Below are 24,911 nucleotides of genomic sequence, written 5' to 3' on the forward strand. Positions count from 1 at the left end.
GGTATTTAAGAGTGGGCAGCATTTTTTAGACGTGGCTTCCTCAACTATAAACTAGAGGCAATATTTGCCACTTTATTTACATATACAGCTTCCAAAGAGGGTTGTTTCGGGGATCAAAACAATGATGGATGTTAAAACTCTCTGTAAATTATAAAGCACTACACAAATACAAGGCACTATTATTAACAATAAATACAGCTTAATTATACCTGTTCTCATTTGATCACCCACAGACCATCAGAGGCATGTTATTAGATTATACTACATTATTAAGATAAAAGGCTCCTTCATGGGTCACAAAGCTTTCAAGCCCCTAATCACATTGTAGCCAAACCCTTCTGTTTCCATTACAAACTAAATGCCAACTAGGCCTCCTAAAGAGACTCTACCTATAACACTGCTATGATCTTGCCCCAAACACTTGATTTATTCTTACAATCCATTCTTTTTTGGGCTTTACTATAATTTCCAAGATAACAAACTAACTGATTTATTTAACCCACTGCCAAGCCTGAGAACCAAGCAGCCCTGGAAAAGACTGCTTTTGCACAAGTCCTTGGCTTTTTTGGCCCACTCAGCAATAGCCTCTCTTCTCCAAAGCAGAGCACGGCTATCAGGCTGTGGTTTACATGCTGTTGTTTACACTCGGTATTCTACATGGTATATTTTATGCTAAGGGAAGAAACCAGTACCCCAGCTTTCTCCCTAATATCCCCTTATCTAAAAAGAAGTCCATGAATCTTAAAAAATGAGGAATTCCTAAACTGTATCACAGTGTCCAAAGGCTGTTATGCCTTTTTCTTATACATCAAATGAATGCCAAGAAGCTTCTTATAACCAGGGCTTTGTAAACCAAAACTGGATGACTTTAAAAAATAAAGTCTAACTAATTGGATAAACTTATTCATTCATGAGATTCAGTTTCTACAAAACGAAGAAAATCAACTAACATCATAAAATGCTATAGCCATTAGCATTATAAGCTGCAACCATAAACTGACTTTTTCAGCTGCTCAAACAAACCCTTTCTCAACCCAGAGAAACAAGGCTTCCCTCTCCTCTCGGAGTTGGGTGTGCAGCCCCTACTTCCACTGTCGCCCCATATGCCACGGAGACCCTTACTTAGGATTCAGACTCCATGCAGGGAACAGAAAAGGATTAACACATGCAACTGTGCAGCAACACTTTTAGACACAGTTTAACTTACAAAAAAAAAAAAGTCCACCCAGCACAAGAACAATCCCCAAGTCAGCCCAAGAGCAGAGAATTAGTACTATCAGGTGATCAGAAACAAAACCAAGGCAAACACCCACCAAATTCAATATTCAGAGTAATTATTATTAAAAGAACCACCACTGGTGCATACTCAAAAACCACTATCAAAAGGAAAAGGCTACTAGAAAAGCTCCCACTATTTCCTCAAAAAGCACTTGGTTTTGATAGAAGACTTGACTTTAAGACATAAGAGGCACAGAAGTAGTACCTTTAAGGACAGTTTTTCAGGCTAAGGCTACCAGGGGATGTAAGTTCCTTCTCCATGAAGGAAATGAGAGAATAGTGTATGGTATCAATGACAGGTGGAGAAGCAACTGGGCGAGTGCTCATCTGTGGAACAGGGAAGGTGTGATATGAAAGCAAGCTGCCCTTTTCCTAACAGAGGATTCAGGATGCACTCCTACCAGTCTCTGCTGCTCCAAGAGAAGATCTGCTTCTTCCTTCTCCTTTTTGTATAGGATCTCCATTTCCTGTAGCCTAGACGGAAAAGAGAAGCAAGAGAGGAAAGAATAAATTGCAAAATCACTGAGCTGTTTCATGAATTCTGCTATGTGTTTAAAAGAAATGAGAGTCACGTGGACCACATCACATTTGTACATTACCTTTTTTCCATCTCCTGTTTCATATCAATTCCTTGTTTTTCCAGAAGCTCTCTCTGGGCAAACGTCCAGTCCACAGGCTCAGAGGGGGTCTCAGCAGAAGGAGTCTTCTCCCGCTCAGCCCGTGCTTGCTCCGGGTGGTTAAAACGAAACACATGGTTTTTACCCATGATGATACGGTTTCCTAGCACAGAACAGAAACATGGATGAGAAATCATTTTTTAAATGTGTTGCATCTAGGTTAATAACCTAACTCTCCCTAATGCAAAAAGACAGCTTTTGGAGTTTTACAGGAACATAAATCCTAATGCTGACTATCACTTCAACCTTTAGATAAAGAATTAAAGAGCTGCTTGCACAAGCCCTGTGTTCTGAAGACTTCAAGCCTCTTCCAGTCTCACCTGAGCGCAGCTGAACAGGCTGGGCCACCCTTTTGCCATTTACGTAGGTTTCTGAACGTTCACAGGGCTCCAGGGTTACAATAACTAAGAGGAAAACAAACTAATGTTAGCATCACAGACCACTGGAAGAAAATAATGGAAAGCAGGTGAGGATTCAAGGTGACTAGAATAGATTCCTGCAACCAACCAAGTGGCTTAGTAGCTATATAATAGTTCATTTTAGGGTACCAGAACCAGGGCTGTGGCTCAGAAACATTTAAATGAATTTGACAAACTTCAGAAGAAGATAGGAAATGTTAGCTTCAGTGATATCTGACAGTTCAGTATATAAAAACGAAAACCATCAGAAATCTTAAGTATGAGATATAGGTAATAATCAGAAACCTAAGATCAAAAGCTAGTATTTTGACTAAGGGAGGAATAAATTATACAACACAAAAGTACTATAAGATTGTTGTTGTTTTGTTAATAACCTGGACAAAAATCAAGGTGGACTTTTTCTTCCCTTTTAGGTAAAAATAAATTCTACTGGCTTAAGACCAGAGGTTCTTCAAATCTCCCACTACCCAGGATATTTGTTCCCTTCTTACTAGTCTATCAAATAATTAAGATTCAAGACCAAGCCTAATTGCCTATGTCCCGCTCAATTCTTGGCAGTAACAAAACGGCTCCTTTCGTCCAGGCTTTTTTCATGTAAAGTAGCTATGTCCATGCCTGCATTTATAAGCAGCCCAAGTTTCTCCATTTTCAAATATTAGATTGTACAAGAAAGTATCACTGAAAGAAAGAGACAGGGAATACCAAGCCTTGGGGATTTCTCATCATATAGAATGAAAAGTTTGCTGAAAAAGTTAAGCCAAGAACTCTCACCATCCCCACTGTTGTTCCTCTCGCTCCGGAAGATACAATGCTCTTCTTTAATGTGAGCCCCACTCAGCACGATGTCCTGGCGCCGCTCAGCATCTGCTTGGCCAACCCTGAACACAAGGGAAAGTGTTTCCCAGGGAAATTCAGACACAAAAAGCACTACAAACAATGAGCCTCTTTCTCCCAACGAATATTCTTTGGTACATACAAAAAAGGTATTGCCTTTTTTTTAAATCAGAGGCTTTGAACTGCAAACTCTATTTTCATATATGGTCAACCTCCCTACACCAGAAAAAGCAACGAAGGGGCAAATGATACACCAAATAACTCACAGAGCATCATAAAAACATACGAGTGAACTACTCTCCTTAATGAATTCATATAAAATGTTAGGAGTAAAATTTTACTTACGGTCTGCTAGGAAAAAACTACACATTAATTGGTTCAGCTGGTTAAAACACTTAATTTGAGAAGAGTAGAGAGGATAGTTTAAACTATTTCAGACAAGAAAAACAGCAAATTAGTAAAAGAAATTTTTCACAAAACAACTTCCCTTTAGCTATTCAATCATCCTAAGAGAAAAGAAAACATTAAGTGACCAAAAGAAGAAACAAATGTACCTTGTAATTCCATCTTTGATGTAATAAAGAAGGCATTCGGACATCAGTGGGTCCTCATTGAGGTTAACAAGATGTGGCGTCTGAAAAAGGTTACAGATGATCAATTTGGAGCAAGTACCACTGAGAGGGCTGTAAGAATGACAGGGACATACAGGAGGCTGATGGCTTCTTGGATTACCAGAGTGCCTAGAAGAGGGACTGCTTTCATTCCTAGTTGCAATTCCATAGTAAACAGAAAACACTCTCTGCAGGCCTCCCCAAACTACACTAATGCATTCTATTTAAAAACCTGAGTTCTGGGATAATGAACAAGATCCAATTCTTGATAAGGTCAAAGCGTAGAGAACACAAAAGAAAAATTAGAGCAGGCTGATTCTCTGAATGGATTAATCATAATTTTTGTAAACACTTGGTCAAAAATCTTGAAAGACAGCAGAATTTGCCACCCCTAAACATGCCACTTTGACATACTGATTATTTTGAGCTATTAGGCACTTGAAAAACAGTACAGGCAGAGAGCGGCTTTCTCTGAATCCCCTTTCATGCTTAAGCACGGATGGTCCAAAAGGAACTCAGCTGTCAGAAATCCCCTCCCGGGAGTCTCATCAACCAGGAGAGAAAACTAGAAATTGATACCACACCCAGACAAACTTTGTCACAAACTATCATTCCTCCCATCTACTCTTGAAGGGTCCCTTCATCTTTCCTAAAAGCCAATTATGCTCCCCTGAGAGGCCTACCTTCCCATCCCCTTTCCCTATTAGGATGGTATGTAAGCCAGAATTCTAAACCATCTCAGGGAGTTACTCATTTTTCCCTGGGTATCTCCCATGTATACATGTTAATTAACTTCTTTGTTTTTCTCTTGTTAATCTGTCTTTTATTACAGGGGTCTCAGCCAAGAATTCAGAAAGGTAGAGGAAAAATCATTTTTTGCCCCCTACAACCTCAAGAAATATTTAATTTTTCATTTACTTTATAAAAATGTTCCCACATCCCCTATCATTTCCCTTTATAATTTTTATCAGTTCTTCCATGGTCCCAGTTATTGTCTTTAGTTTGTTAGTTTTTATCTTGAAGAAGAAATTAAAATTACTGACATTCAGTAATACATCTTCTAAAAATCCTTTTCATCTAACTCTACTATTTCTAAAATCTTTTAAAAACCAACCTTCTTTGGTGAAAATACCCCACTGGAATCCAAAAATAAGTCACATGGTCTTGGGGTCAAAATCTACTCAAGACAGTGGCGGCAAATATAGAAAAATGAAAGAAGAGTCAGATGAGCAGGTTAAGGAAAGGGACTGCAAAAGATGATTTAAAAGAAATTAGGAAAACCTCTACATCCTTCCAACTAACATCTGTCTCTACAGTTAACAGCTTTGTTGGTTTGAGAAAGTCAAAGCCCTCTGTGGGCAGCATTCTTTAAAACCCATCATGAGACTGGCCTAAAGAAAACGGAACCTCAAGAACAGGTTGGTTTTTTTTTTTTCCTTTTTCCTTAGAAGTAACTTTCTCCTAGTTTATTGAGATATGAATGACAAAGTCTGTATTTATTTAGGTAGTACAATGTCATTGTAAAATGTGTCAATTTGATACATATACACATTGTGCTATGATTACCACAATCAAGTTAACACATCAGAAACAGGTTGTAAAACTGAATTTGGATGTGATGAGTGGTGTATCCCTTCCTTTCCTGAAGAAGTCTAGAAAGTTAAATCAAGTAAGAAAGCTTTGGAAACTGGGATCTCAGTTTGGAATTCTGTGCTGTTCATAATACTTATAACACACAATACTTATTCAAGTTATTTATAATTTGTGTTAAATGCCATAATTTTACAAGTTGTTATAAAAATTTTCCTCACAGTTCGTAACATTGAAAGATGTTATAAAATACCTTTAGATATATGCAAAGGCACAATCTAAATTCTATCAAGCCTATAACTGCTAAAATATCTACAATCATACATAATATATCTGAATAAAATAATGTCTTACTGAAAAATCATTGACCTATGGCAATATAAACATATGAAATACTGTTATTATTGTTCCAGGTCTAAAATATATATCTAGGGCTTCCCTGGCGGCGCAGTGGTTGAGAGTCCGCCTGCCGATGCAGGGGACGCGGGTTCGTGCCCCAGTCCGGGAAGATCCCACATGCCGCAGAGCGGCTGGGCCCGTGAGCTGTGGCCGCTGAGCCTGCACGTCCGGAGCCTGTGCTCCGCGACGGGAGAGGCCACAACAGTGAGAGGCCCGCGTACAGCAAAAAAAAAAAAATATATATATATATATATATATATATAAAAAAAATGTCTCTAAATCAATTTTCTTTGTTGAAAATAACACATCAGAATTTATAAAAAAGAAAAACCTAACCAGAGAATCCTAAAAAAAAACCACAGGACTATTTCATATCACATAAAATTAAAGTACCAGTTGAAAACTCCACACCCATTCCATGCTAACCTAGAGAGACCATTATCAGACCCTTGCATGAAGACATTTAAGTATCCAATAGTTAATCTGAAATCATATGAAATGAAGGACCATTTATTACTAGTATGAAATATATGCTTTGTACATCAATATATGTTCTATTACTGTCCTATAAATAAGCACACAAAATAATCATTTCATAATAGTTTTCCAATATCTAATAATAACTGAGAAGCAACTAAGCAGGGGGTGGGGTGGAGAAAAAGAAAGAAAAGACCTTGCTATTCTAATTAGCTAAAAATGTATCTACTACTTAACAACTATGACTAGGTAAGTAGGACAGTAACTACTGGAGTCATTAAAAAAAAAAAAAACTGAGAAGGGAGCAGAGGAGGCTAGACGGATGAGGACAGGAGCTGCTTTACTCAGTCCAGTGGTTGTCTATCACACAAACTGGAAAAGCAAACTGAAGCAGTAGTTTTCTACACAAACCTGAACAGCTGAAACTGCTTCCAAAGAATTATAATTCAGGGTTGCTGGCATCTGTGGGGAAAACTACATAGAAAGAGTAGCCAAACTGAAGCAAGGTATGCAAGGTTAGGCTAGGAATTTTAGATAAAGCAACGATGAAGATGAGGAAACATACTGAATCATGACCAAAAGTTACAGATTTATACTGCCTTGGATTTTATTTTATAAACAGTAAATATTTCTGAAAGCATTTTAGAAACAGGTTGGCCTTGTATTGTAAGATGAAATCAAAAATATCAGAAATTAAGCCAAGTCTCAAGATTTAAAAGAAAAGGAAGAAGAGGAGCCAGCCCTGAAAGACACGAAGTGCCTGGTGACCAAGACAAACAAAAAGTGTTTCTGTTTGTTTAAGTTTCACAACATTGTTCCCTACCTTTTTAGGTGAGAAAACCCCCAGGGTTCCTCCATCTTCCCGAATGGCAACTCCCATCTCAGCCAACAAGGCCTCTCTAGAAAAAGCAACAAGCGTATCAGAATAACAATACCAAAATGTCAAGTAAGTCAGTCTAACTTGAATTGGAAAATAACGCAGAGCAAAAGCAACTGTCCATGTTTAAAGTCAGTAATACAAATGTGAAAGAATCTGCTTATCCCATCATTAATGAGAAATTATTTCTAAGAGAAATTGTATATTCAAAATAAAGTATGTTCTTGTCTTAGGTAAAGCTATATTCACCCAAATAAGAACTTTGTCACATCTGACTTTGGAGGTAGACAATAATTCATAAATATGTCTATTAATATAAAAAAAGGAAGAAAGGAATATTCCCTTAAGGCAATACATCCACTTCAAAGAACCATTCCTTAAAATCCAAGAAAGCAATCAGAAAGTAACTTTGATATAGGGAGTATTATCTATAAATGTGATTTTCTCAAATATCATGTTCCCATGACCACCATCATATTGATTCAACAATTCTAGCTTAAAATCTCTACAATAGAGAAGAAAATTGTTTCATACATTCACTTTACAAACACGTTAGCACTCACTTCTGCCTCATCTTCCATGAAGGAAGAAGATAGGAACTAACATTTTTTAAATGTATATTTATTCCAATAGCAAAAGTATTATTTTGGATTATGTTTATCTTTAGGGTAGAGAATTGGGAGGTTAAGATAAAATACAGATTTTGAAAGTTTGCAACTGAAACTACTTAACCTCTTACCAAAGAGGTTCTAGAAAACATAACTCTGAAAGTCAGTAATCAGAACAGCTTTTTTTTTATTTGCGCCTTTATCAAAGGCAGTCTTTTTGCAAATTAAAAACTCTTCAATATCTTCAATTTTTATATGGATCCCTAGCAACATGTAGTACAGTAACTAAGAACACGACTCCCTAGGGAACACGTGAATTTCACTTCAGAGTGTAAATTGGGCCATAAGTCCCATACGGGTTTGTTTGTTTTGTATTTGGGGAGGAAAGGTTCTTTGTTTTTAACTTCTATTTTATCTTTTCTTACTATAAAAGTAATCTAAATTCCTCAGAAAATTTAGAAACATTCCAGAGTTTAACTTCCTGACCTCTCCATTCTGATGGCCTCTGTTTTACGCAGCTTTTCTTCCCAGGTTTCGTTCAACTCTGCAATGATCTTCTCCGATTCCTAAGGAGGAAGTACACAGTTAAGCACCAAAGAGTCTTATAATTTAACATTCCATGTCTAGGAAGAGCAGCAAGAAGCAGATGATGCCCTTTTGAGGATATGAGGCAGAATCTAATTCGATGAGGTGGGTTTTTTTCCCTTTCTTAATATGTAAAGAAAGAAATCAGCCCCAGATGTATTAATTCTCTTTAAGCCCTAATAAAAATAGCTTAATAGTGTGTGTGTGTGTATATGTGTGTGTGAGAGAGTGTGTGTGTAGAAGGAAAGGTAATATTAGCATCCCAAAATGCAAAGCATTGTTCCTGACAGCCACTGCTACAAAAGAAAAAAGCCCCCAATGATATTTGTTGCTTTTCTTGAAATTATTTATTTATTTGGTTGCGCTGGGTCTTTTTTTTTTTTTTTGGCTGCACTGGGTCTCCGCTGCTGCGCTTGGGCTTATTCTCTATTGCGGCGAGCGGGGGCCATTCCTCGCCGTGGTGTGCAGGCTTCTCATTGCGGTGGCTCCTCTTGTTGCGGAGTACGGTCTCTAGGCGCACGGGGTTCAGTAGCTGAGGCGCACAGGCTTAGCTGCTCCACGGCACGTGGGATCTTCCTGGACCAGAGCTCGAACCCGTGTCTCCTGCATTGGTAGGCAGATTCTTAACCTCTGCACCACCAGGGAAGCCCTGCGCTGGGTCTTAGTTGCGGCAGATGGGCTCCTTAGTTGCAGTTTGCCCGCTCCTTAGTTGTGGCACACAGCCTCCTTAGTTGTGGCATCCAAACTCCTAGTTGCGGCATGCATGTGGTATCTAGTTCCCTGACCAGGGATCACACCCGGGCCCCCTGCATTGGGAGATCAGAGCCTTAACCACTGCACCACCAGGGAAGTCCCTTCATTGTTTTTTGTTTCACTATAATTTCACCACACCACCACAACACTGACAGGGTTCAGAACATGCTCGCCCAAATATGGTATTATCTTGGCATACTGAATACTTTAAGCTGAGTGATTTAAGAAATGGTACAAGTAGGACGGACTCTCTGAGCTCCTCTTGAAGCAAGTCGTAAGACCCTCATGAGATGTAACCTCCCTACACCTGGAGGAATGGAGCATCCTTATTTCTCAAGATGAAGGAACACGAAGAATATGAACAGATAGGCCTTCATTAAGTTTCCCCAGTTTACTATAGGCAGACCTCGTTTTATTATACTTCACTTTATTGCACTTCTCAGGTATGGCATTTTTTACAAATTGAAAGTGTGTGGCAACCCTGCATCGAGCAAGTCTACCAGCGCCATTTTTCCAACAGTATTTGCTCACTTCGTGTCTCTTGTGTCACATTTTGGTAGTTCTTTTTTTTTTTTAATTTATTTTTATTTACTTTTGGCTGCATTGGGTCTTCATTGCTGTGCGTGGGCTTTCTCTAGTTGCGGCGGGTGGGGGCTACTCTTCATTGTGGTTTGCGGGTTTCTCATTGCAGTGGCTTCTCTTGTTGCAGAGCACAGGCTCTAGGTGCACAGGCTTCAGTAGTTGTGGCTCGCAGGCTCTAGAGCGTAGGCTCAGTAGTCGTTGCTCTGCAGCACGTGTGATCTTCCCGGACCAGGGCTCGAACCTGTGTCCCCTGCACTGGCAGGCGCATTCTTAATCACTGCGCCACCAGGGAAGCCCACATTTTGGTAATTCTTGCAATATTTCAAACATTTTCATTATTATTACATTTGTTATGGTGATATGTGATCAGTGATCTTTGATGTTACTACTACAATTTGCTGAAGGTTCAGATGATAACACTTTTTAGCAATAAAGTATTTTTAAATTAAGGGTTTTTTTTGGACATAATGCTATTGCACACTTAATAGACTACAGTATAGTGTAAACTTAACTTTTATATGCACTGGGAGACCAAAAAATTTGTGTGACTCACTTTATTGTGATATTCACTTTACTGCGGTAGTCTGGAACTGAACCTGCAATACCTTCGAGGTGCCTATACTCTTAACTCACATCCCCCTTTGTTCAATCACATATTCCCACAACTTTTCACTCTTCACCAAACCCAGCATAAAAATGTTCATGTTTAACACTTCTTTGGGCCTTCATTTCCTTATGAAGTCTTCCATGTCATGTAAACAAACACTAAATAAATTTGTAAGTTTTTCTCTTGTTTATCTGCCTTTTGTTAATCTGGGGCCCCAGCCAAGAACCTAGAAGGGTAGAAGGAAAGATATTTTTCCTCCCCTAGCATACAGTACGCCTCTGAACACAACCCAATTCCCTTTCCCAGAAAGGTTTAATATTAATCTCATATGAAGGCACGTAGCCACTAGAGTGACAATTTCCCAATCTCTTGCTGAGTGTTTATTATATGCCAGAAATATAAGAACTAAAACATGTTTCCTGATTTCAGAAGCTTACTGTATACCAGAGAGAGAAGGAAGTAACTGATCATTCATTCATGCAGTAATTATATATAACTGCATTACATGCCAAGCCCTGTTCTAGGCACCTAGAGATATGGCAGGAAACAAAATTCCTGCCCCTCATGGGGCTTATATTCTCGTAAAGAGACTCAGATAATCAATCCATTTTAATCAGTAAGTCAAGTATATAGTATGCCAGACAGTGATAAGAGCTTTGTAGAAAAATAAAGCAAAGAAAAGAGGAATGTAGGGGGAGGGGTGGGGGAGGGAGCAATCTGCAGTGGGGCTGTCAGGACAGAGCTCATTGACAAGGTTCTACATAGGCAGACACAAAGGAAGAGCATGGGTATGTGAGGGAATAGGTAGGAAATGCCTGGCACTTTCCAGGAACAACAGCATAGCTAGAGCAGCATGTTAGAGGATTGTGAATGGGAATGGTAGGAAAAAACAACAGGGCAGTGTGCTAAGTGCTACAACTGAAGTGTTCACAGGTCTGCTGGAGGGTGGATGAGTCAAGGCTGAGTGATACTCATACTGAGAATGAACTGACCAGGCAAAAAATGGAGGGAGAGGGGTACCAAAAAGGGAGTTAAGCACATGCAAAAAGCAGGAGAAAATGCTAGTCCTGGATACGAAATTAGAAAGTCAGATGACAATGATGATAATGATGATGAGATAATAGTAGTGGTAGTGATTCAGGATGAGAAGTTTTGACAGTTCACAAAATATTTCATTGTATAATTCATTTACCGGGCTATTGTATGAAGCCTCTGAGATCCCAAAACATAACTATCTACATAGAAAGAAATTGTGAATATGTAATACAATAAACCCTGAGGCATCTGGCACTTGGTTTTCTGGAACGAGGCATGGTAGCATGTTAAAAAGCCGAGTTGGGCTTCCCTGGTGGCGCAGTGGTTGAGAGTCCGCCTGCCGATGCAGGGGACGTGGGTTCGTGCCCCGGTCCGGGAAGATCCCACATGCCACGGAGCGGCTGGGCCCGTGAGCCATGGCTGCTGAGCCTGTGTGTCTGGAGCCTGTGCTCCGCAACGGGAGAGGCCACAACAGTGAGAGGCCCGCGTACCAAAAAAAAAAAAAAAAAAAAAAAAGCAGAGTAGGGCTTCCCTGGTGGCGCAGTGTTTAAGAATCTGCCTGCTAATGCAGGGGACACGGGTTCGAGCCCTGGTCCAGGAAGACCCCACATGCCACGGAGCAACTAAGCCCATGCGCCACAACTACTGAGCCTGCGCTCTAGAGCCTGTGAGCCACAACTACTGAAGCCTGTGTTCCTAGAGCCCACTCTCTGCAACAAGAGAAGCCACCGCAATGAGAACCGCAAACCGCAACGAAGAGTAGCCCCCGCTCGCCACAACTAGAGAAAAGCCCACGCACAGCAACAAAGACCCAACACAGCCAAAAATAAAAAAAATAAAAAAAAATAAAAAAGCCAAGTAAAGACTCAAGGAGTCAGAAGAAACAAACAGGAGAGCATGATGATGATGATGATGATGATGATGATGATGATGATGATGATGATGATGGAGGAGAAGAACAATAACAACAACAGGCTAAGCTAGACAAAGAGCAAAACTGATAAAAGTTAGAAAAGGCCTGGGCGTCAGTAAGGTGAATATAAAGGGGACCACGCAGCAGGTACTCAGAAATGAGTCGGTTACAAAGTGGGAGAAGCTAGAACGAGCCTGCAGCGGAAGGCAGGAAGGTAGAGACAAAATCGCCTAAACTGGCTCTCATCAACCCCCGAGCACACACATAGGCTGAAAGACTAAAACAGCCCCCTGAATGGCATCTCCACACAGTCCTCCAATAGGAATGAATAACATGCAGTGCATATGCCACTCCACTGCTGAGTGAGGAACCAACAAGCCACGTTAGAGGGCCAGCAGCCAAGAAAAACCCATATGGTTACGGTAAGGAATGAGATAGCCAGGGAAGGAAGTGTGCCAGGTGCCGTGTGGTCAACAGCCTACCTCTAACATGCCACAAGTTATTCAACAACTGAAACAGGATAGCATTAAATGCTTCTGCAAATGACTATAAAAGGGCAAGTATATATAAGCTACCACCATAACCTACAAGATTTTAAGGCTTATTAAACACTGCTGGAGGGGGATGGGGGAGGGAAGCACCGGGAGTTTGGGATTAACAGATGCAAACCATTACATGTAGGATAGATAAACAAGGTCCTACTGTATAGCACAAGGAACTACCTTCAATATCCTGTGATAAACCATAATGGAAAAGAATATAAAAAAAAGAATGTCTATGTGTGTATGGCTGAGTCACTCTGCTGTCCAGCAGAGACTGGCACAACACTGTAGATCAACTATACTTCAATTAAAAAATTCAATTAAATTAAAGACAGCTGGATAGAAACCTTTACACTCTAAAGTGACAACTTCAAAAACAAAGGCATAGGATAACAGGATGTCCAAACCACAGCACCGAGACTAGTGCTTATTATATATACTGTGGTCCACAAGCCACTCTGATATTAGTTATGAAATACAAACTGACCTTTGAGATACTTAAAATATTTTTTTCCTGGTTGGTTATCTTCAGAAAAAGAGTGTATCAGAGCAGAGATTAATCCGGCTGTAGCAAAGCTATTCTATTTTGGGGCAACTATAAACTCACCCCAAGGAAGCAAAGTTACTGTCTAGGAATCCTCTTACCATCTTGCTGCCAACTCTAATGTGACCTCTCTCTTTTTACTCACCACCTGGAGGGTAAATCAGAATATGAGCTCCTTGTAGAAAAGTTAATTAGTAAGCTGAGTAAGGTACAATATACTTTTCTTTTTCATTAGGGCTTAAAAGTTGCAACTTTTATGTTGTCTAGAAAGTTGCTTTTTTTTTTTTAATTCTTTTAATTTATTTTTGGCTGCTTTGTTGCTGCACGCAGGCTTTCTCTAGTTGCAGCGAGCGGGGGCTACTCTTTCTTGTGGTGCGCGGGCTTCTCATTGCGGTGGCTTCTCCTGTTGTGCAGCACGGGCTCTAGGCGCAAGGGCTTCAGTAGTTGCAGCATGCGGGCTCAGTAGTTGTGGCACACAGGCTCTGAGGTGCATGGGCTCAGTAGTTGTGGCTCATGGACTCTAGAGTGCAGGCTCAGTAGTTGTGGTGTACGGGCTTGGTTGCTGGGCGGCATGTGGGATCTTCCCGGACCAGGGATCGAACCCGTGTCCCCTGCATTGGCAGACGGATTCTTAACTACTGTGCCACCAGGGAAGTCCCTAGAAAGTTACTTTTTTAAACTCTGAAGAAAGGTTAGAGAAAACAATATTGAGTGTCATTTAGCTAAACTTCAGTGCTGGAAAAAGCCATTTATTCCAGAAACATTCTAGAAATATAGAGACTGAGGACCACAGAAACTAAGTGATTATCCCGAGGCCCCACTTCTCCCTGAGCCAGGTCTATAGTTGGGTTTCCTGTGTTCTGTTTTCCAATTAAGGCAGAATCAACAGCCTTTAAAGAAAATATTCTACTAAGTAGCTCACCATAAATTAAGAAAGAGTGAGGAATATTCTTTCTTCAAGCCTGAATAACAAACTTAGTATAAATAAAATAGAGATGCCAACAGGAAGACAGTTTTCAGTCTGAGTCATCAACTTACTCTGCAGGCAGGCCTGGCATGCTGGTCTCCAGAGCTGCCCATACCTCATTCTAGAAACCTAATTTTAAGATTAAACTGAAATTGGGATTCATGCTTCAGAAATGAGGAGTCAAGAGGACACTCTTTAAGGGTCTTTCCTTCCTGCAGGTACTGTACATTAAAAAATTCTGAAAAAACAGAGTGACATCAGGAACATTTTTTTAAGCTCCAAGGAGTGTTGGGCTCAGGCGTCATTCACTTTGATCTCACATCATGTATTATCTAGCTATTTGTACAGCACTGGTTAATAACTATGTTCATAATGCTAAATACAATTTAATTACTTCATCATGATCCAGTTAAGGTGGCAGAGAAGTCCACAGAACAAGTCAGAAATATTTCCCCCCAAAAAATTACAGTTTAACTTGTGGTGTTTAAATAGTTAAACACTTGCTACATGGAACATTCCTTGAAGCCATCAGATGGGTTTTACTGCACTGAACGCAGCATGCGTCATAAGTGAGCTCCAAGCGTGGGGCCCTCGGGCGGCCTAGCACGGCATTTACCCTTGCATGCTTCTGTAATGGATATTTGTGGATATTTATAGTCTAAGCCTAAGCAGTGGCACTCACAGTACTGACACTGATGCCAGACTAATAAACACCAGAGGCACCACATAGTAACTGTAGCTACATATTTAAAACCTTATTAAGTCGGAATGCAAATCAAGGAGACAACATTTCAACTCAGTTTGAGCTGCAACTAAAAACTGAAAGCAATTACACTTTACTCTCTATTGCCAGAGGTTTGTGGAGGGCTCAAGATATTTATGATGGGGTAACATGGGTCTCTCCCATATGGAAACAGGCTATTCAATGAATTAAGCAATAGCAGCTCCCTATGTAAAAGTGTTCTACCAACTGATCATTTTTTTAAAGTTAAAAGTAAAGAGAAGCAAAGGGACATAAAATGTTAGGAAAATGAATTAACCTCCTGTATTACTGTTTTCCATTAGGTACAGTATTTTTCTCCTACAGTGTCATGTCTTAGGAATGCCACTTCTTCACACTCAACAATGAAACAGTCCAAAAATGAGAAATTCTCAGGCATTTCTATCATACAAACACTGCCTTGCCCTGTAAACACAAGATGTTATCTGCCTGCAGCATTAAAATGTAGGTCTGCCGACATGAACTCTCACCATTCGCAAAATAGGAGTCGAACTAAGGCGCTTATGCTTCAGTAAACTACCATGCTGCATTAAAAAACAAGACTGAATGCAAAACCATAAAGAAACTATTTTCTAAAGCTAGGGAAAATGGAAGATGTCATTTAGGTTGGCTTAAAGGAGAACTAAAACAGAAATTTATTTTCTGATAAAAGCAATAGAGTTTTGTTTTGTTTCCGCTGGGAAGTAGGGAGATTGGGGGGAGGGTTCCTTGAATAATGGCAGTGTTATTCCCTAGAGACTATCTGGAAGATACAGGGCGACCTAATGCTTAAAAAGTCTGCTCCACATCTTGACTCCTAACATTCAACATTATTTTCAGTTGGTTCCACTTGGCAGTTGGGAAGAATTTTTTTTCCTACATCAAGATGTGTGTTAAAGGGAATGTAATCTCATTTGTACACTAAGGTAAGATTCAAATAGTAAGATTCAAAATCCCCAAAGAAAAATAACATTTTATATTGAATAGTAAATGAAAGATTTCACTTTTCCTTTCCACAGAACCTCTGCATGTCCCCAGTGGCCTGAACAGAACCCTACACAGCAACTTTGCCTATCATGATAAAATACAGAAATAAAAGCCTTCTTGCATAGGGCTTCACGAACATCGTTAGTAAAATTTCAAAGTCCATTTCACAATAGCAGAAATTATCCTTTCCTTTGCAAAATTTAATGAAAAGGTTTCTCACTCCCTGTCCCTCTGCCAGGTATTTTAGAATTTCACCCACTTTCCACTAACAAGTTCTGAAGGAAGAAACAAGATTACTTTTGTTTCTAAAGCACCTTATGTTAGAAGTGAGTGAAATGCCAAGGAAAAGGTAGGCTGATTAAGAAGCAGAAGCCCATTCTTCATATAAAATCTTTTTCAGCCTCACCTGCAAACCAAAATGAATGTTCTAGCACCTTCAATTATCAAGCTAAATTCCCTTTTAGCACAAAGGTTCAGCAAACCTTTTCCATCGTTAACCTATCAAAGTGTGTCACTATTCTCAACGGTCCTTGAATGAGCAGCCATGGTGGAGAACACTGAGTGCAATGTGAAGGGGACTGCACGCTCGGGGCAGGACTGCAACCCCCCAGCTCCTTAAAGTTTCTTTGCTCTCCTTGTTCTTCCTATCCAGTACTCTTTTTTTTTTTTAATTTAAGTTCTAAGCAGCTAGTGGGAAGCAGCCACATAGCACAGGGAGATCAGCTCAGTGCTCTGTGACCACCTAGAGGGGTGGGATAAGGAGGGTGGGAGGGAGACGCAAGAGGGAGGGGATATGGGGATACACATATATGTACCCCAGTACTCTTGAATACAAAGGCCACAAGGTACGGATAGAACTATCATCCTGGAAATGACAAGCAGGGAAAGAAAAGGCATTTGTGTTGTTGTCACGGTGGTTTCAGGGATGGCACCACAGGTGACAACTGTCTGTTCTCACTGTAGTCACCAAGGGGGAAGGAAGAACCTACGAGTCAGAAGACTTTGCTGCTCCTAACGTTCGTATTCATGGAGAGAGACAGAAAGTACCTGACAGCGCCAGCAACAGGCTGGGAAAGCCAAGCCGGATGCCACGGTGGGTGACCGGACATGCAGGACTCAAGTGTGCACACCAGCACTAACATCCGTGAGCCCATATGCACCAGCACAGGAGGGGGCGGCCCTTCCACAGCAGTGCTCCCAGGGCTTTCTGTGAACTTCCAGAAAATATCATTTCACGTGTCTCTGAATAAACCTGGTACAGCTACTCAAATGTGCAAACTTTCTTTTGATTATACATTTTACTAACAGAAGCAGGGGCCTATACAGAATTCCATCTTCAAAATAAACCAAATGTTTAATTAGTTTCCAGTGAAATTTCTAACTAAACAATTTCACTGTGACTTATAAACTACCTCAGAATTAATGGACATATCTACTTATCAGTTACTTTGCCTGGCCAGCTTACAATCTGCCTATGCATCCCTCCCTCCCATCCCTGCCGGGCCATGTCAGACTCAAGTATTCTGGTGAAAATTATCTTACAAAGCAGCAATTTCAGGACACTTCTGAGAGTTAGAAATTTCTTCCATATGCTGAACCAGAATCTCAGTGATTTTTAGTCCTAACTCTGCCTTGTGGAGCTACACAGAATACCTTTCATTGAATCTGAGTTACTACTTACCTTTAGACGTTCAATGGCTTCCTCTCCTCCAGGTGTAGACATGATTCTCTCCTGAATACTGGTCACAGATGTTAAGCCCACCTGACTATTGAGTGAGCAGGAAGATGGAGATGAAGTAAGGGACCCCATGGATGCTGTGGAAAAATTGCCAGGACGTTGATTCTCAGAGGCTAGCAAGTACCTATGCTTATTGTTCTGAAAATCTTTCAGATCTGGGAGATAGAAAGAAGGGAAGGCAGAAAAAGTAGAAAAGAGGGAAAGGAGCAGGAGAAGAAAAAAGACAGGAAGGAACACCAGTGTAAGAAAGGACAGCATTAAAGCAGCAAGACCAAGACAAGTTATGATACAAAGACAAGTTATACTTGTTCTAGATGGCAGTTCTAAAACATGTCTGTCTTTAATACTGGTATTTTAAAAGTTAAGAACCGCTTCTGAATTTAGAAACTAAAAAATTCTAATGTGGGTTAACATTGTATCTGTTAGGGGGTAACCAGAGCCTCAAAGAATACAGCTCAGGCTCTCCCCCTAAACAGCCATGCTACATTCCTGTATTCCCTCTATGGCTCCAAATCTACAACGTCTTAGGTTTGTACTACTCTTAAATCCCAGTAGTTTGTAACAGTAAGGGAAAAAAGATGATCATTTATTTATCAATATCAATACATATCAGTCTGGCCCAGTATGTACGTCATTCAGCAAAAATTCCCAAGAAAATGTTATGTTAGAACAAAAATCTGAGTGCTCAGTAGTGTTCTTTGTATGCTAAAAAGGATTTTTAAAATATGCCTTTTAAAAAAAGGAGAGGTAATCATAGCAATTATAGGGATCTTGTATAAGTCCTGGTTAAGAACTTAGGGTTGACTACCTCAACAGTGACGAACAATTAGCAAACTGTTGAATTTGGTGTAGCTTACATTCGTCTATTAGAGCAAGCAAAAATTAAGGCTGATTATCTGCTAATTTAAGTAAGGCTCCCACTTTGCCTAACCGAATAACCATGAGTCATTGGGGAGCTGAGTTCCTAGTATGGAATGCAAGTTTTAGGGACATACTTTCATTTACTAAGGTCTTTAATAGAACTCTAAGTTTTGCTTTTAAACTTAGTTTTGGTAAGAAGAGCCACAAACAACAAATTCATTAATTTGCTGTTTGTACTTTTCTTCATTAGTCATCTTTCTCAAATAGGCACCAGAGGAAATCCATAGGTATTGGTGCATTCCTATTTTTAAATCAGCTCATTTTTAAATGTAAGAAAATCTACACTGCTCAAAGTTCATATCAAAACTAAATAAGTTTTCCTTAAAGGATATAATATGAATCAACACAAAGAGTCAGAAGAAACATTATTAGCTCTCTCTGCGTCTACCCATGTGAATTTAATCAAAGCCAGTTCTTGAAGCCCCTTAAAACCAGCGGTTGCTTCAAGACAGTTTGAAAACCACCATCTGCAAATATAGAACATAGGAAAACAAGCAAGTTTTAAAAGGGGGGTAGGAACTGGAGCAAAAAATTAGCCATCAGGTGATGGCAGCAAAGTGGGAAAGAATAGGATGGATGGAGTTTAGAAGGTCCAATTGACACATGCAAGCCCTAAAAGGCATTAAGGGTAGTGACTGAAACAGAAACTTAGAGGTAGTCAAGGCTGCTTTCCTGCACAGATACAGAATTAAAACTTAGTCATGCATAGCTTTCTGGGAGATTCCACAACTGCTCAGAAAAGAGTGAGGCAGCAAGCTGGCAGCAGCATCACCTGGAGCACAAAAGCAAGAACAAAGGGTGTCTTTCCCACACCAGTTATCAGTTGGCTTTGGAAATCTCAGACAGAGCTGTTCCAGTCCAAGAGTCACTCTGGATTAGGATGTTATAGTGCCTTCAAGGCTTAACCTCATCACAGCAGCCAGGGCTACCTTTGGTTTCTCCTATGTATTGCCTCACTGTCTACCAAGCCTTGTTACATGCCCTACTGTAGAAATAAATAAATCAATAAAAATCTAAAACTTAGCCCCCCAAAATCAAGTTTCTTCACTTATTCTAATAATTTCTTGATGAATTATCTTAAAAGGGTAAGAAATTACTTTCTTGCCAACATAATGACAGATATGCAGTGGGTAATGAGGTGTGATCCTTTTTATAAAATGTCCTCATTTCAAGCACACATTTTAGACACCCAAGTTTTTTTGTTGTTTTTTTTGCAGTACGCGGGCCTCTCACTGTTGTTGCCTTTCCCGTTGCGGAGCACAGGCTCCGGGCGCACAGGCTCAGCGGCCATGGCTCACGGGCCCAGCCGCTCCGCGGCATGTGGGATCTTCCTGGACCGGGGCACGAACCCGCGTCCCCTGCATCGGCAGGCGGACTCTCAACCACTGCCCCACCAGGGAAGCCCGACAGCCAAGTTTTTTAAAATTTAATTGGTAATTCATGAAAAAGGGAAAAAAATGTTTACCTAACCATCAAGTAAGCTGAGGCCCAAGATATGGAGGAAATCAACTTAGCATAAGCACAGGTGAGTGCTAATCCAACATTCACAAAGCTACTCAGTCATGGAGATTTGGCCAACTAGAAGTGACTGTTTTCAATTATATATACACTAAGGCTCAGAATTACACAGCTAATTTAAAAGGATTTTCCTAATAAATAATCAGGACCTGAAGGATCAAGAGGCCAAAAAAGGCGTAATATGATTAAAAACAAGGGCTCTGGGTTACACTACCCAGTCTGACCACAAAGAAACCACGGGATCTCATTTAGTGGCAAACTACCCACTCCAGGCAGCAGTGTCCTCCTTAGCAAAATGGAGCTCTGTCAGAGTCACTGACAGGACTAAAGAGATAATATATTCAAGATACCTAGAACAGGTCCTGGCACATTATAAACACTCAAAACATGTGAGCTGCTGTCATCACTATCATCATGTATGACTTTGGATTCAATTTAATCACATTTAAGTGGAAAAACTGAACAGTAGAAGCAGCAAGAGGTTTTTAAGCCTCTCAACTTTATTCAAGCCACAAACTGAAATCCAGCAAAACTTGCTTTGCTAATGGAAAAGGGCAAAAATAGGAACATTTCTGAATCTACAGTATGCTCTGTCTGGGATTTCTCTGTTAGGATGGCTGGCATGCAAAGCTCATTTTAAGGCTGATCCAGCAGAGGCAGATTAGCAAGTCAGAGTGCTGGAAACACCCAGTACATGAAATACACACATTTGCCTCCACTTCCAGAGTAATCATCGATCAATGGATCAGCTGAAGGTAAGCAAGAGGGAAAATACAAAAAGGGTCAAAGTTCAGGTTCAGCAATGACAGAGGGAACAGAGCAGTATTTGGCACTTGGGAAGGTGAAAAAATTGACACTTAGAATAATATATTATCATTTTACAAACTGTACGTATTCATTTAAACTCAGGTGCTAATCAGTAAGAAGAGCTAAACTAGAAGAGGCCTTGAAAATCTTATTAGAATTGTAAACACTATAATATTAATCTGACACTCAAAAAATAAAAATATGCTTTATTAAATAAACCCATATACTATTCTACCTGAATGATCTAGTTAACTCACTTAGGAGAACTTCTGATTAGACATTATGTAGGCAGATCACTGAGGTTAAAAAAGATTCAATTTAAGACAACATTGTAAGACTCTCTAGAAGTCTAATTCTTGAACTTGACAGGAATTGGTTATTTTCCCCTTCATAAGTTCATAAGGAGTGAGTTGGGGGGCATTCAATCATTTTGTAGGGGGGAAACCACTCAAAGGTAAATCTTATCTGAAAGGTGACTGGAATAGTGGGTTTCTTACATATATATTACTACTACATTAATCTAGAGAAACCCATAACACAAAAACAAAAATTTTAAGTTAACAGTTTTATGAAGTGGTTAATTTCTCAGTGAGAATAAACTTAACATTCCAAATAAACTTCACTGCTGATCTAAAACAGAAATCTAATAAAAATACAAATAATGATATATTACGTTTTAAGAAGTAATTTCATGAGTTCAAACAGATACGCTGGTACATGGTACATAAAGGAATTCTAAGATCATTTTCAATGAGTTTTCTTTTTTTTTTTTTTTTGGCCACAGGTCTTGCGGGATCTGTCCCCCAACCAGGGATTAAACCAGGCCATGGCAGTGAAAGCCCCAAATCCTAACCACTAAGCCACCAGGGAACTACTCTCAATGGGCTTTTTAAGAAGTTAAGAACAAACAAAAACCTCTTGCTTTACCATCTAGCTGCCTCAAGCTCCTTAACTCTAAGTTTAAGAGCCCTCGAGAGGAAAGGAATAGATTTTGCGTTGATCCTTAATTCACTTACTATCAATAATATCTCCCAACCCCTGAGCACGAAGAAGGTCCTTCAGCCGTGTCACCTCTTCCTTTAATTCACGAACCAGTTTGGCATTGGGGTCCTCATTGATAACAGCATTGCATTTAATTTGTTTTGCACGATCTGCATATCTAGATCCAAAAAGAAAACACATTTTTGCCATTCCTCAAATGCTCTACTTCTCATAAGTAACATACCATTATTTCTAAATCAAACAGCTTGAGTATTTACACATTTTATGAGCCTTAATAATAATACATTTGTAGAAAGCTTTACAGTACCTTATAAAGATGAGGAAAAAGTCTCCAATGAATTTAAGTGATTTCCCCAAGATCACAAAGGAAATAAATATCAAAGAGAGGACTCAAAACTAATTTATTAGACCATATAGTGTTTCTTCCATTATATCAAAAATGTCTTTAATGAGACAAGAGTTGAAAGTTCTAGATTAAAGTAATGGAACCTATTCATATATAAGACTACCCTACTAGTAAACATTCTGTCAGTAATTTTTAAAATATTACATGTACTCATAACTTTGTTACTTTTTATGATGTGAGCATTTCTATAATGACAAACATGAGAAGGGGACACTTCTTTTTACAGAAATAAATATTGTAAGAAATTTCTACTATTATCTAAAAGTTATCCAAAAATCTCACCAGAGCAAATTTAATATCTTTCCTATGAAAAAGTTCCTGCCTTTCTCAAAGAAACTGAAAACTATAAACAGGTAAGCTCTATTATAATAAAAATCATTTTCCCCCATGTTTCCCCTGTTATGAGAGGGATGGATCATTGGTTACTCAAGCGACTACCCACATAGCATATGAAAATCCATGGCGTAACAAGATGACTTATGGTAGCACTGTGTTCTGTTTAGCTATTGAAATCAAACTGGAGTACCTCAGAGTGCTCAAAGTTTCATCATAGTTGATATCTGCTGGGCTCAGAGCAGCAACCATTGCAGTCCGAGAATTGCCACCTAAAAAGATGAATCATAATTATCTCAAACCATACTCATTTTAGAAAAACTTTCATTGAATGTGTCAAATCAGACAGCACAATCCCAGATCCCAAGATTTAATCAACAGATTTTTGGACTGCCCCCACGCCAGGCACTGTTATATGCACATCTTAGCATCTGGATGTACTGTGTCCAGTTTCCCTCTTACCACTCCCATTAAGATCTCAGACACTCCACCAAGGCCATTCTTAGTGATGTCAAAGTCACTGGCAACATGGACAGCACAACAGGCCATTCTCAGCTACTCCTTCTATCATCAACATGTGACACAGCTAATCACTACCTCCTTCTCATTAAGAATGAGGGAAAGGGGCTACAGGAACAGTGAATGAAGGGCAAAAAGGCCGGAAAACATCAACAAAGAGGAGTAAGGGTTGGTAATATCTAATTATGTGCATCAAAGGAGCATGGGGTTTTCAAAAAGGAAGAAGAAACAACAGTTTGAAGCAGGTGCGTGTGGTCACATAAACAACTACTTCACAGTTCATGTCCTGAAGTAAACGAGATTTGGGAGCAAACCCCGACTTAAAGGTGAGCAAATCCAGGGAAGTAGCCAAGATGGCGGAGCAGGAAGACCCTGAGCTCCCTCCTCCCACAGGCACACCAAAATTACAACTGTTTACAGAGCAGCTACTGATGAGAAAAAACAGAAGACTAGCAGAAAAGACCTTCTCCAACTAAGGAAGGAATCACGAGACAGGTAGGAGGGGCAGAGATGTGGGATAGTTAAGACCCACAGCCCTGGGTGGGCGACCCACAAATGGGAGGATAATTACAATTGCAGAGGTTCTCCCCAAAGAGCAAGGGGCCTGAGCCCCCCATCAGGCTACTGCACCAGGAAGATGAGCCCCCAGAACGTTTGGCTTTGAAGCCCAGCAGGGCTTACTTTTGGAACAGCCAGAAGGCTGTGGAAAACAGAGACTCCACTCTTAAAGGGCACACACAAAGTCTCACCCGCTCCAGGACCCAGGGCAGAAGCAGTAATCTGAAAGGAGCCTGGGTCAGACCCACATGCTGATCTTGGAGGACAAGAGGCAGAAGTGCACCCTGGGGACACAGACACAGACACTGGCAGCAGCCAATTTTGGGAGCTCGTTCTATCACAAGGACACTGGTACAGGCAAATCCCATTTTGGAATTCTCCCTCTAGCTTATTAGTGCTAGGACTGGCCCTGCCCACGAGCAGGTCTGCTGCCTTAAGACCCGCAGAACCCACAGCCACTCCGGGACCCAGCCCTGTCTACCAGAGGGCCCAAGACCCTGACCCGCACACCAGCGCACTGGCACTAGCCCCAGGGACCCTGGGACCCAGCTCCACCCACCAGTGGGCCAGCACCAGCCTCAGAATCCCCTGGGCCCCAACCCTGCCCACCAGCAGGCCAACATCAGCTTTAAGACCCTCAGGGCCCTGCAGCCAGAGACCTGGGAACCCAGCTCTGTCCATCAGTGAGCTGGCACTAGCCCCAGAATGCCCTGGGCTCCAGTCCCACCTGCGACCAGGCCGATACCAGCTCTGAGACACCTTGGACCCTTCAGCCAGCTGCCCCAGGATCCAGCCCCACTCACCAGCATTGCCAACACCAGCTTTAGGACACTCCAGGCTCTGCAGCCAGCCCTGTCAGGAACTGGCCCTACCCACCAGCAAATCGACAACAGATCCAGGACCCCCAGCCCTGTAACCACCCACTCCAGAACCCAGCCCCACCCACCAATGTTTGGCAGCCTCCACACAAGGCAGGGCCTGGAAACCAACTGGACCGGGGGTCAGCCACGCCTACCAGACTTCCCACAGTAGTCAGCCTGCCACAAGAGAAGGACCCTCGCAGC

General features: G+C 40.7%; 1 protein-coding gene across 13 annotated transcripts in view; it reads right to left on the reverse strand.

Moving 5' to 3' along the window:
- KIF1B (kinesin family member 1B) overlaps positions 1 to 24,911 on the reverse strand; it is a 148,025-nt gene that overhangs the window by 65,895 nt on the left and 57,219 nt on the right. For 8 of the 13 annotated variants that reach the window (XM_027110228.1, XM_027110241.1, XM_027110235.1 and 5 more), the window contains 11 exons: positions 22,964 to 23,042; positions 22,046 to 22,188; positions 20,930 to 20,971; positions 17,727 to 17,860; positions 8,257 to 8,336; positions 7,109 to 7,184; positions 3,763 to 3,842; positions 3,146 to 3,252; positions 2,276 to 2,359; positions 1,878 to 2,058; positions 1,680 to 1,752 (listed from right to left, as the gene is read on the reverse strand). In XM_027110228.1, the coding sequence (XP_026966029.1) occupies positions 1,680 to 1,752; positions 1,878 to 2,058; positions 2,276 to 2,359; positions 3,146 to 3,252; positions 3,763 to 3,842; positions 7,109 to 7,184; positions 8,257 to 8,336; positions 17,727 to 17,860; positions 20,930 to 20,971; positions 22,046 to 22,188; positions 22,964 to 23,042 (1,079 nt within the window). The remainder of the gene's footprint in view (positions 1 to 1,679; positions 1,753 to 1,877; positions 2,059 to 2,275; positions 2,360 to 3,145; positions 3,253 to 3,762; positions 3,843 to 7,108; positions 7,185 to 8,256; positions 8,337 to 17,726; positions 17,861 to 20,929; positions 20,972 to 22,045; positions 22,189 to 22,963; positions 23,043 to 24,911) is intronic. The other 5 variants (XM_027110237.1, XM_027110236.1, XM_027110233.1 and 2 more) reach the window with 1 other exon arrangement.

This window comes from Aethalodelphis obliquidens, unplaced genomic scaffold (assembly GCF_003676395.1).
Source record: "Aethalodelphis obliquidens isolate GAN/ISIS:26980383/991018 unplaced genomic scaffold, ASM367639v1 scaffold9, whole genome shotgun sequence".
Taxonomy (NCBI): domain Eukaryota; kingdom Metazoa; phylum Chordata; class Mammalia; order Artiodactyla; family Delphinidae; genus Aethalodelphis; species Aethalodelphis obliquidens.